Source organism: Engraulis encrasicolus, chromosome 6 (assembly GCF_034702125.1).
Source record: "Engraulis encrasicolus isolate BLACKSEA-1 chromosome 6, IST_EnEncr_1.0, whole genome shotgun sequence".
Classification (NCBI taxonomy): Eukaryota; Metazoa; Chordata; class Actinopteri; order Clupeiformes; family Engraulidae; genus Engraulis; species Engraulis encrasicolus.
The window spans coordinates 26,974,935-26,988,200 of record NC_085862.1 but is presented as its reverse complement, the minus strand read 5'-3'; the positions used below and the strand labels follow the sequence as shown (position 1 = coordinate 26,988,200).

The 13,266-nt window shown below is 42.7% G+C and overlaps 1 protein-coding gene across 1 annotated transcript in view; it reads left to right on the top strand.

The window, feature by feature from the left end:
• insrb (insulin receptor b) overlaps positions 1 to 12,484 on the top strand; it is a 152,756-nt gene extending 140,272 nt beyond the window's left edge. The window contains exons 14-22 of the mRNA XM_063201094.1: positions 562 to 718; positions 1,122 to 1,215; positions 1,392 to 1,459; positions 2,056 to 2,285; positions 2,808 to 2,918; positions 3,442 to 3,601; positions 4,205 to 4,334; positions 4,692 to 4,826; positions 5,310 to 12,484. Coding sequence (XP_063057164.1) covers positions 562 to 718; positions 1,122 to 1,215; positions 1,392 to 1,459; positions 2,056 to 2,285; positions 2,808 to 2,918; positions 3,442 to 3,601; positions 4,205 to 4,334; positions 4,692 to 4,826; positions 5,310 to 5,673 — 1,449 coding nt within the window. The 3' untranslated portion in view covers positions 5,674 to 12,484. The remainder of the gene's footprint in view (positions 1 to 561; positions 719 to 1,121; positions 1,216 to 1,391; positions 1,460 to 2,055; positions 2,286 to 2,807; positions 2,919 to 3,441; positions 3,602 to 4,204; positions 4,335 to 4,691; positions 4,827 to 5,309) is intronic.
• The last annotated feature ends 782 nt before the right edge of the window (positions 12,485 to 13,266 follow it).

Below are 13,266 nucleotides of genomic sequence, written 5' to 3'. Positions count from 1 at the left end.
AAGAGTACATACAGTATACACATACACACAATTAAAGACCCCCTCTGCCTTTTTAATAATAGCTTCATAATAATACCTGCTTTTTTACTTTTTATGAGTGTCTGTGTATGCAACTGTGTGTGTGTGTGTGTGTGTGTGTGTGTGTGTGTGTGTGTGTGTGTGTGTGTGTGTGTGTGTGTGTGTGTGTGTGTGTGTGTGTGTGTGTGTGTGTGTGTGAGAGAGAGAGAGAGAGAGAGAGAGAGAGAGAGAGAGAGAGAGAGAGAGAGAGAGAGAGGAGAGAGAGAGAGAGAGAGAGAGGAGAGAGAGAGAGAGAGAGAGAGAGAGAGAGAGAGAGAGAGAGAGAGAGAGAGAGAGAGAGAGAGAGAGTGTGTGTATGTGAGAGAGAGAGAGATGTGTATAAAGTTTTTTGTATGTTTTGTACTTGTGTATTTATGTAAGCTGACAGACACCTTCATTTCCTTCAGGATGAATACAAGTACTCTACTCTAAAATGTATTTCCATCTTATTTCTTTTTGTCTCCTCTTGTCTTCCTCATCTGCCCTGCCCTCCCCTCGTCTCAGGAGCTGACTCACTGTGTGTCGAGGATGAACTACGAGCAGATGAAGGGCTGCAAGATCCGCGTGGGCCACCCGGGAAACTACAGCGTCCGCATCCGCGCCACCTCCCTGGCAGGCAATGGCTCCTGGACCGAGCCCACCTACTTCTACGTGCCAGACAGTAAGACAGACAGGCAGCCGGCCAGTAGGATAAGATGCACTACACCACACTAACAGTCTGCTGCTCTTAAAAACACAATGCCCATTTGTGTGTCATACAGTATTGATGTGCCATTTTACCTTTGTGTGAGTCAGACTCACTGTGTCTATGGTTTGTTGAGTCTAGTATGTACATAGCAGTTGGGTGTTTGAATTCTTCACAGCAGTTGTGAAAAAAACAAATGTAATTTTTATTGCATTTAATCACAATTGAAATTGGAATTATGATCTGATTAATTGAGCAGCCCTTGTGTATCCCACACTCAGTCAATTGATTAATTGTTTTTTTTTCTCCAATCAATTATTAACTCAGTAACTCTTTATTCTTTTTTCTTTCCCTCTTCTTTTTTCTTCTCCTCCTGCAGAAGAGCCGGACATGCGAGCCATCGTGGCCCCCGTCATCTGCCTCATCCTCCTCCTCTTCATCGCAGGCGGCGTCTTCGTCATGGTCAAGAAGAAGTATGTCTCCCTAGCAGCCTGCCTTTCCATTACAATCTCTTTCCCTATTACCATAGCTGAAGAATTTGATGAAACTGACCTCTTTGTGTGTGTGCTTATGTGCGTGTGTGCTTGTGTGCGTCTGCGTGTGCGTGTGCGTGTGCGTGTGCGTGTTTGTGTGCGTGTCTGTGTTTCAGGCAAATTGAAGGCCCCAGCGGTCCGCTCATCGCCTCTTCCAACCCTGAGTACATTAGTGCCAACGATGGTGAGGCCAACATCCCGTCATCATGTCCTTCATGTGTCACTTAATTTTTGTTTTTTTTTGTTTTTAAAGGGACACTGTGCAGGAAATTGTCAAAAAAGGTACTGCAACTATGCTGCTTATTGAAATTGGGCTGCCTATTGCCAAATTTGATATTTACATGAAAGTTTACTAAGTATTAAACAAATATTTTCTAGTATGGTCCAAGTACAGTCATTTTTGCAGCTTAAATGACTATTTTTGGAAATTCAAAATGGCAGACCATGGAAAAGATCCCTCATGTATGAAAAATGCATTTTTTCCAGTCATAATGAATACTTAGAATTTGATGCTGCTGGTAAGTATTCATGAAAAAGGTAACATTAGTGAATGGGCAGCATGAGTTCTGGAAATTAACAACTAAAAATCTCACACAGTGTCTCTTTAAAAAGCGAAAACGACTGTTATTGCACACTGAGAACTTCAATGCAATATGTCATTCATTATATTCTTTTGAGTCTTAAAAGTTTTCAGGCACAAGGGGGCGTTTGTTCAAGAAAGGTTGAGAGGCACTGCTTTAAATCTAACATCGCTTACCTACGTATACCCCATTCCTACAGTCTACGTTCCGGACGACTGGGAGGTCCCGCGGGAGAAGATCACGGTGATGCGCGAGCTGGGACAGGGTTCCTTCGGCATGGTCTACGAGGGCATCGCCAAGGACATCGTCAAGGGCGAGCCGGACACCCGCGTGGCTGTCAAGACTGTCAACGAGTCGGCCAGCCTCCGTGAGAGGATCGAGTTCCTCAACGAGGCCTCCGTCATGAAGGCCTTCAGCTGCCACCACGTGGTGAGAATGCACTACAGCGCCCTCTGCTGCTTTGGAGGCTTCACTCCCCTCCGTGCACATGTATCAACTCTGACACTTTGGGCGTATTTAGACCAAGTCCGATAGTTCTGGTTTGTCTGTTCATCCAACACTGGTTTGCTTTTGGGGTGGCTTGCTTGTGAGAGGTCTGTGGACCTTGTTTTTAAGCATCTTATGCATTTTAAGCATCTTTAAGTAGGTATTTGTTGTAATTTTAAAGAATTTTCAGAATATTGCTACTAAAAACTATGAAGTATGCTGTAGCCAACTAAAAAATGGCATTTAGTTTTTTTAGGAGTCACATTCTTTGCACCACTACTCGTTGGGTCGTGTTATCCTGAAGTATTAGGTACTATATTCTATTGGGAGAACTGATGTACATCCTGCTGTTTGAACTGAAGCAATCAGTCTCTATCAGAGTTTACCTGATGAAGGTCTAGGACCAAAACGTTGCGTATTAAAGAAAATGTTGATAAGCCGTGGGTATTTCCTCCCTCCCCACAGGTGCGTCTGCTGGGCGTGGTATCCAAGGGGCAGCCCTCACTGGTCGTCATGGAGCTGATGACTCACGGTGATCTGAAGAGCTACCTGCGCTCACTCAGGCCAGATGCTGAGGTGAATACACACACACACACACACACACACACACACACACACACACACACACACACACACACACACACACACACACACACACACACACACACACACACACACACACATTGTAGTCGACATGTTCCCTCTCATATGTGTTAACCCATTGACGCTAGATGCTGCATACAGTATACACTACATTTAGCTAGGGGCCTGGAGGGACATAGATGCAGCATCCAGGCTCTTTATTTTGGGTTTTTCATTAAAATGTTAGAGATGAATGAACACATTCTAATGCAAGTGGAGGGTCTTGGCTATTAAATGCAACTCATTTCATGTGATATTTAGGTTTTTATAGGCTCAGAGTACCTTTTCCCAAAAAGGGGTTAGGTATTTAGCAGGTGTTTTTTGCAGGTGCCTTAGGCTTAAATGGGTTAACCCACTCTGTCAGTTTACTAGTTAAAGAAAAAGAAGAAATTCAATTCAGTTCCGTTCCTATATCTAATATGTGTGTGTTCTGCTTTGTCTGCTTGGGGTACCATAGAACAATCCGGGTCGGCCACCACCCACCCTGAAGGAGGTGATCCAAATGGCAGGCGAGATCGCTGACGGCATGGCCTACCTCAACGCCAAGAAGTTTGTGCACAGAGACTTGGCAGCCAGAAACTGCATGGTGGCCGAGGACTACACAGTGAAAATTGGAGGTGAGTTTCTTTTTGTGTGTCTCTTTTGTGACTTTAATTCAGATAGGACAGTGAAGGTTTGACAGGAAGTGAGTGTGGAGAGATGGGGTAGGGGTGGGAAATGACCCAGGCCGGGTTCAACCTGGGGGGCATAGCGGAAGGTTAGTTTCAAATAGGAACCATAAACCACCATAAAGATAAAACATTACAATAGTATGATGCACATATCTAAAGTAGGGGATTCGTAGGCCACCATTTTGAGTGGTGTTGCCAAGCAACAATACCATTGGCTACCATTGGGGTTTATTCGATAAATGTGAAAAGATATGCTCCCTTGTATCATTTTACAGTAATCATGGCAAAATGTCTTGCTATTTTTAATTCATTACAAGTCTTTAAAATATTTGAGTTGGCCTTTAAATCAGGGGCTGCTGGTTTGGTCTCTGTACACATCCATCCATTGCTGAAGTGCCCTTGAACAAGGCACCTAACCACATACTACTCCAGGGACTGTAACCAACAACCTGTGCTTAAAAAACTTAAACCGATTTAGATTTGGAAAATTGTCAGATAAGTAAGTGTACATGTAATAAAATGTAATGTTTTTTTTTTGTTTTTGTCCAGACTTCGGCATGACCAGAGATATCTATGAGACGGATTATTACCGCAAAGGTGGGAAGGGTCTGCTGCCTGTCAGGTGGATGGCCCCGGAGTCCCTGAAAGACGGCGTCTTCACCGCCCGGTCCGACTGCTGGTAGGTCCATCACATCACAGCCTCATGGGCTTTCCTCCATCCTGCCTGCTTAGCCTCTGTAGACTTACAGTACCTAGTACACCAATCAATTATCACCAATCACTAATTAATTTATGGGCATTAGGTGGTTGTACAACCTGACCCCTGAGCCAAAAAGAAATACTCCACATAGTTGTAGATGACTCTTCTGAGTGCGACGTGTCTGTGTGTCTTGCTGCCGTGCAGGTCTTTCGGGGTGGTGATATGGTAGTAAATGTGTCTGTGTGTCTGGCTGTCGTGCAGGTCTTTCTGGGTGGTGTTATGGTAGTAAATGTCTGTTCTGAGTGTGACGTGTCTATGTGTCTGGCTGTCGTGCAGGTCTTTCGGGGTGGTGTTATGGGAGGTCAGCACGCTGGCCGAGCAGCCCTATCAAGGGCTCTCCAACGAACAGGTGCTCAAGTTCGTCATGGACGGCGGATACCTAGACCGGCCAGACAACTGCCCAGAGAGAATGTAAGTCCTCTTGTCATCCCATCCCCCTGTCTCCCACCCCCAAACTGTTTTGGGTAATTTGTCATTTAAGTCTTTGAATGCTTTATCGGTGAGAAATGCTCTGAAATGTGTCCTCAGTCCGTCCTAATTTGTGACAGAGGACGACTAGTAGGGAAAAATGAGTAGTAAATACTGGTTTGTGATTTAAAACGGTCAGAGGTCACTAAAATGAGTTGGGGTTTTTGTTTTGTTTTAGTTCAGCAAAGTTTCTAAAGTGTGAACAACCTTCAACTGTACTTGGAATTTGATTGTCTCCATCAGTGTTGCACAAAATCCTGTACACTGAATATGTCAGATAACCACTTGTAACCTCTTCTCTTCTGTTCTCTTCTGTTCTCTTCTGTTCTCTTCTGTTCTCTTCTCTTCTCTTCTCTTTTCTTCTCTTTCTTCCTACGATCCCACCCCACCCCACCCCATCCCATACCACCCCTTCCCGCCCCACAGACACAACCTGATGCAGATGTGCTGGCAGTACAACCCGCAGATGCGGCCCGCCTTCAGCGAGATCATCGAGATGATCCGGGAGGACCTGCACCCCTCCTTCCAGGAGGTCTCCTTCTTCTACAGCGAGGAGAACAAGGCGCCGGAGACCGAGGACTTCGACATGGACTTTGAGAACATGGAGAGCATCCCGCTGGACCCCTCGTCCTACTCGCAACGCGAGGACAGCCTGGGCATGGGCAGAGACAATGGGCCCTCGGTGCCGCTGCGGGGGGGCAGCTACGACGAGCACGTGCCCTACACACACATGAACGGGGGCAAGAAAAATGGACGAATCCTTTCGCTGCCCAGATCCAGCCCCTCCTAACGTTTTCTATTTGACACTTTTTTTGTGTGTCTTAGTTCGCTCTCACTCTCTCTCTCTCTCTCTCTCCCCGTCTCCTCTGTCCGTCACTGTCTTTCTCTGTTTCCCCCCCTCTCTTTTCTTCCTGCCCGACCGAATGATTATTTTTTATGATTTAGAGTACTTTATGCAGATGCCCTTCAAAACAAAAACACAGATCTCAGGACTTTTCTTTTTCTTCCTTTTTGCCCTGGCTCATCGCACTCGCATGTCTGATGGCAAGGATACACAAGCCTTCAACCATTCATGTGAATCACCCGACCGCGACCCCCCTCAGCGCTTAATTCATGTCGTCTCACTCTTTTTTGCCAAGCCAAGTTTCCAAGACTGGTCAGTTGGTGGGGAGGGACGTTAAGACGGACAAAAAAAACAAGCGAACTGTGAACACAGACACTACACAAAGCAAGATGACTGCCTCCTAATGGAACCCTCCCCATCTGTATCCACCATTCACTTTCTTTACTAAAAAAAAAAAATCTTTTCATATTGTGGCCTTTTTTATACGTGGCCTGTAAAAGCAAAGAGAAGCGTCTGTCATTGCTCGTTCTTCATTTCCTTTGAACAATTCATTGAAGAGTTTGGAATCTGTGGGATGGAATAGACTCTTAGAGAACAAACATCCTATTTGTAGAGAGAAAGTAAATGTTTTATCTCCTGCAGAATTTCAAGCCTTTGTGTAGAAATATGCGGTATTTGTTGGTGAAAAGAAATAATTAATTTATTTGCTTTATATTTTTGTTTCTTCTTTCATTTTTTGTTTTTGTTTTTGTGTCCTTGCATTATGGCTGAAGGATATTTAAAACAGTTAAGAATTTGACAAAATAGTCCATCAAACTGACCAATAGTCGCTGCTTTGATATATCATATAGTGGGGTATAGTGTAAAGAGATATTATATATGTGATGTATAGAATACTGTCATCAGTGTTCTATATATCTAGAAGATACACCTTGTCCATTTTTATTTTCTATATTGTTAATTTTTATATGATACTTTCATGGGAAGCTTTGCTCTTAAGATTGTTTTGTTTGTTTGTTTGTTTTTCAATCACTTGTTTGTTATTTTTATGAACACGAGTCTAACGCCCCTTCCAAATGTCTGACTAATTCACCCATAGTGCTGTAAGCTGCCCAGTAGGGCTGCTTTTGGCGATTGTGAGTGCACTGGAGAAGTTTGGCTATGTTTCTTTTTTTCCCCTCAAATTTAAAATGACTATCCTTTCCTAGACTACCATAAGTGCAACCAACTGTCATCATTATTATTACAATTTGACTGGTAGCTGCACCTTCGTTGCTAATGATATTGAGGTCCACATAAAAATCACACTTTATTCTTTCAAGTATGCCGTACTGTCAGATGTTAGATAATTTTTCCTTCTGTCCCTAGACCACGTTCAATTTATTCTTATTCGTATGTTGTTTAAACATCTAAGAGTGGTGAGCTGTTAAATGTAACCATAATTCAGAGGAGGGATAATTGACTTTGAGAGTTTGTTGATTTGCCTCAATGATTTGATTTGATGTCTTTGTCTAGATTATGTAGCGACTATGAAGTGTGTAGTACACATCTGCTCTCCATTTTGTAATGGATGACCCTGCCCTTGACCCTGCAGGATCTGTGAACGTTTTAGGGGTTGTACTGTGTTGTGTTGTCTCCTGTTGGAGCGATGATTGAGACCATCTCCGTATAGTTATAGCCAGGTGGATTATCCACCCAGGTCGATGGGGGAGAGTTGACTCTCGTACTTCTCCTTGCTGTGAAAAAGCCTCCGGTGTTTGGTACTGTTGGCATGGAGGTCATGTGGTGAAGAATGTTCCACATGCTTCATCTACTACACTGTAGACATGTGAAGGTTCCTCAAAAGTAGCCTGATTATCATCGACTTTCAAATCTCTTTGAGACTTGGTCTGACCAAGAGCACAACAATTAGCTTTTCTCAAACGGCATGGTTGACCCACCTCCCTTGGTTTGCTATTGGCTGTTTACTTCACAAGAAAGTGAGAGAAGTTTTTCCCAAATTTTCCCGGAACTCAGAAACAATATTTGTATTGCTCCTGGCCTGACTAGAAGCAACGCTAAAGGCGTGGTGTTTCCTTGGGGAACTTAACATGTTTACACTGTATCTCTGCATTGGGAGCATTGAGTGGTGTGCTGCTTTGGTTGTGTTGGTGTATGGGAGATAGTTGGGCCCTTGCCGTTACATTGCGGCTGAAGGCCAAGGGTTGGTTGAGCTCGCTCTCCTTGAGGTGTTGTCTTTTCCTACGATGTTGTGTTTCATCCCATTGTCACTGACTCTCTTTTTCCCACCCAGAGGCAATATGGAGCACAAACCCCAAATACTCTCTGGCGCCTAAGTTGAATTTACAGTAGTTCTACAATCCGAGGGTCCTCACCTCCAGGGCCTTCAAATTGATTCAGCATGCAAATTGGTAGTTTTCCATTACATCATGCTGTGGCTGAAATATGCCAGATTACTGATTCATTGTCTCTGGATGTTTTGGTGAGCGCTTCAACAATGTTAATGCTCATGTCAGGAGATCGTTGTTGTTTAGATTGGGCTCTGTCAATGGACTGAAAGAGGAGAGGAGAGGCATTGGAGTGTGATGGCGTAACGGAGGCCAGCTAGCAGAGTGTGGCGTGGAACGTTAGTAAACCTCCCTCCCGAAGCCTCGTAGTTGATGAGGTGGCAGGTTCACGGTCCCGAGGGGGATGAACTCTGCAGGAACACCTCGGTCACAATGGCAGAATCCCCCCCCTCAACTCACCACACCCAGCTTCCATAAGAGGAAGGTCCTCCAGCCAGTCCAACCAACATCCAGCTCTTCACCTCAAACGAATAGTCTCAAAACAACATTCCGGCTTTTATTGTGGCACACAGCTTTTCTGGCAGCCAACACCTTCAACATAAATATCTGTGTGGACAAGTAATCACACGGAAGCTCAATGCTTCCATCATTTCTCCCTGACCGTGGCTATATGCATCTGCCTTTGAGGCATCTAAGCTGGGCTGTGGAGTCTGGGCGAAATATCTCCAAATCTACAAAGAATGGACCTGAATAGCAGTGGCCTCTATGCAGTTGACAGTCTTTTGGTAATTGGCTGTCTTTCAATCTTATCATGTCATTACTTTACTTTCTTGTGTGGGTGGATTTCCCCCCCCTCTCTCTCTCTCTCTCTCTCTCTCTCTCTCTCTCTCTCTCTCTCTCTCTTCTCTCTCTCTCTCTTGACAGTTCATGCCTCGGCCTCCAAATTGTGCCTTCTGTTTGAGCCCAAGGTTGTGGCACCGAGACAGGGGCGGCAGGACTGGATACCCAAGAAGTTTTTTGTTGTTGTTGTTTTTCGAAACTTGGGCAGAAATCCACGTCCACGCACACTCAGCTTTGTGTATATATGTGTTTGTGCGTGTATATATTTATGTGCGTAGAGCGGGGCTAGCTAGCGACAGGCCAGAGCCGGCGTCCAATCTGCAAACTGGAGCTGTTTGTACGTGTACGCATGTGTAGATGGGAAGAGGACTTTGCTGCTGTTTTGACCAGCACACTCAAGTTATTTTACGTTTTATCTTCTCTTCAGGATCTAAATCTTTCACCAGACTTCAGTGCTTTATAATGTCATCATTCACATTAGCATATTTTTTTTGTTTGTTCTCCATTGGCTATTTTCCAGGTTTGTAAATAATAAATGAGATGTTTTTAAGTTAAAGGAAAAAAAGCTTAACAGTTATACACCTATACAATTTCTCATAAACGGCCATGACGAAGCGCATCTTTAATTTTAAGGCAGTCATGGCCATAAACTTTAGGTATATGTGCAAATTTCTAATTCAGAAGATTAGCATATCTTTGAAAAGGCAGATGATATTTTATTTATTTTATTATAATCATTGTATAAGCCCTGCTAGCTTTTTATTAAGAATTATTCAGTGTCAGGAAAAAAAGAATAGTGTTTTCTTTCTCGTTTAGTTTTTTTTTCCATTGATTGAAAAGAGAGTTACAGCTAGAGAGGGGGAGAGTGTGTTTGGTGTTGTGGTAAAACTCTTTTGTTGTTCGTTTGTTTGTTGTTGTTGTTGTTTCGATTGGACGCAGTCTACCTCAATATGTATGAATTTTAGTCAAGCCTTGCTTCTTTTGCTCTCTCTCTCTTTCTCTCTAGCACTCTCTTGTTTCATAAAGACACACACATACACATACACACTTTAGATTTTTTCCTCCTTTTCTTCTATTTTCCTTTCAGCTTTGTGCAGGGAACTCATTTGGGGAGACCTCAGTCTACCTGTGCTGGGGTGCATTTCTCGGAACCATAGTTGCTAACCATGTTAGCTACTTTGTTGTTTCCAATGCAATTTCCCATTGGCAACTACAAAAGTTGCTAGCTGGCTAACAACTACGCTTTCGAGATATGCACCCCTGGCCACCCTAAAGAGTGTCGATTGCTGATTATTTGCGAAACCAATTCAGACATTGATGATGCACATCTCCCAAGAGCTCTGCAATCTTACATTTGAACTATTTTGTATTAGTAGTACATGTGAAGCAAAGTTTGCTTTTTCCAAAAATGCAACATTCACTAAAATTGATGACTATCCAAGTACATCGCTAAAACGTTAAAAAAAAAGTATTAGAAAGCACAATATAATTTGTAAAAAAAACTGTTTTACTTGGTCAGAATAATCAAATTAGTGTAACTGTGCCATTGGATCGCTGTTATACTGTACACCAGCACTTATGTATTCTAATTGTGTGGCAGTCCAGACATTTTGAATCCTGGACCCTGGGCAAAACCTGGGATGCATATCCAGTTAATGTTAGCACTTCAATCAACTGCACCAAGCTGTAGACAAAAAATTGTCCAATCGCATCAGTCATTTCTAAAAAAAAATCACTACAACAGTTTGGCCATAATTATCTACTGTATGTGTGTACCAGATGGGGATGATCATGTAAATGCCAGTCAATGCCATGTTGACATCGTCCCCTTTTGTTGGCCAGTGGTCACTACAAAGATCAACCAAAATCTGAACTTGCTCCTCTAAGAGTTGGCAGGAGATGGCGCGTTGTGCATGGCCACACACACACACACACACACACACACACACACACACACACACACACACACACACACACACACACACACACACACACACACTACAATTCTAGAACCAAATAAAGCCTTGCGCTATGGGAGATGCGAATTTTCTGGCACAGTTCTGTCACCACAGAGCTTGAATCTTTAAGAGGGCTAATCTATATCCTTGACTTTTGTTGAGAAAAGAAATGAAATTTGGACCCAATGCCTTCTGGTTTATGATATGAATGTGATTTCTTGTTTCGTCTATGTTTTGTGTTGTGCTGTTTTTTTATTTTTATTTTATTTTTTGTTTGTTTTCTTTTTTGTAGTTGACATTTTGACTTCTTGTTAATGTACTTTTTCTACTGTGAATTACTCAAGAACCATCATACAACAATGCCATAGTCTTGGGGGTTGGGGGACAACATTTTTTATCTGATGTGATCTGATCTGATCTTTGCGGAGATCTGCTTTGGAACAAATCCATGTGCCATAAAATGTCAAACTTTTTCATGAGGAAAAAAAAACAATGAGCATGGTGTGTTAACTGTGCTCAGGGGGAGGTCTGATGTAAGTTTGAAAAAAAGAAACAAAAAAACAGGATGATCTTCCCCAAAAAAATGCTAAAACAAACAGTCCATGCCCTAAATGGTGGGTGGTGAAAGGTGGTGCTGAAGCCATTGAGGGCAAATGGGGGAAAAAATGTTTCTCATGAACATGACTGGTCATGTACTCCCCTCTGGTGGACAAGAATAGAAGTGCAGCAGAGTGAAGTCAGTCTCCCACCCATAGTGCCTTGTGCAGACCTCTCAAGCGTCCTACCAACAAGATCCCCCACCGTCACCCCTTCTGCTTTAACACTGATTGTTTGCAAAGTAACTCATGAGCATGGGCCGACCCCCTTTACTGGAGTAAAATTGTGCGTCTTTCAAAGACGAGGCGAGAGATTTCATAACACGATAGCTGTAGATAAAATGCAAACATGAAATACACACACACAAATGAAAAAAAAAATGTATCACATCTTTCTGCTTGGCTCCATATTACTGTATTGGCATCTGTGAATGATGATTTGATTTTTTTTTTTGTTTTTGTTTTGTTTTAAGCAAGAAACTTGTCTCTACTTGGCTAAGCTCTGGTTTGCGTTGTGCTTTGAAGCCCTCCAGCAGGGTAACATGGCATTATATAATTGAACATTGATTGCATGGCACTTTGGTAATTGTACATTTGTCCCCAATGCACACACTGCAGAAGGCTTAAACGGGTGTTTAAAACGAGAGCAAGGCAATTCTTGTAATCTTTTCTTTCTTTCTTTCCTTTCCTTTGTTTTGTTTTTTACAAATGAACAGCCAAATACTGTATACTGCAACAGTGATAGCCCCTGAAAACATAGCACTTAATTTTGGCAAATTTTAATCAGTTGGAGAAGGAAGAATTGTTGTGGTTTTGGCAGAGCAAGCTGGCAATGCTATACAAGTGTGAGAACAAGGTCATGTAAAATTATCTGTTAAAAGAAAAAAAAAGTATTACACTTAGATATTTCTTTTTTTGTTTGTGTTAGCCAAAATAGGGAGGGCAAATACAATTACCTTTTTCTGACTGTAAACTTTTACTATTCTTGTACATTATGGAATTAACATTGTTATTATCAATGTATATAACTTTTTTAATAAAATGAAATGTTTGATGGCTATCGCTCATGACACTACCCCACTATCTCATTAAGGTTTCAGTTCACTCCTTGGTCACCATGGAGCTCATGATGATGATGATGATGATGATGATGATTATCATCATCAAATGTTAAATTAAATCAAATGTTTTGATGTTACAGTACCTCCCACACAGTAGAGTTGAGTATAGTATCATTTACTGATTCCAAGGGAAATTAAGGTGTCCAGTAGCATCCATACATAAATACAGAAGATAAACACAAAGACATTACAACATCATTGCACATACAGTATATTCACCCTACAGCACACGATTACATACATTTAGCCAAGTCAGATCTCTCTCACACACACACACACACACACACACACACAGCTGTAGTTATGATGAGAAGAATGACAGTGCTTCATCATCACATGTGTCATTGCTGAGTGGCAAAAACTGGAAAAGTGTCCAGGTGTCTCAAAGATGTCACTATGCATATGTGACGGAGGTTATCTTGCACCTGTTCACCCCCCTCGGGGATCGAACGTGCGTCCTCGTCAACTACAACGGTCCGGCAATGGGAGACACAGTATGATACCGCTGGGCCAAGACTAGTCTCTCAGCCCAACGGCACGAGACTGTGTGAGGCTATCGGAGGGAGGTTTTACTAACGTTCCACGCCAACTCTGCTAGTTAGCCTCCGTTACACATAGTCCAGGAAGAAAAGGATGAGGGTGAGGTATAAATTGAATAGCAGAGAATTCACAAGTTGCTCACTATGTGTGGCCACAGTAAATCAATTTCCACATCATCTTCGGTGTTTAAAAAAAA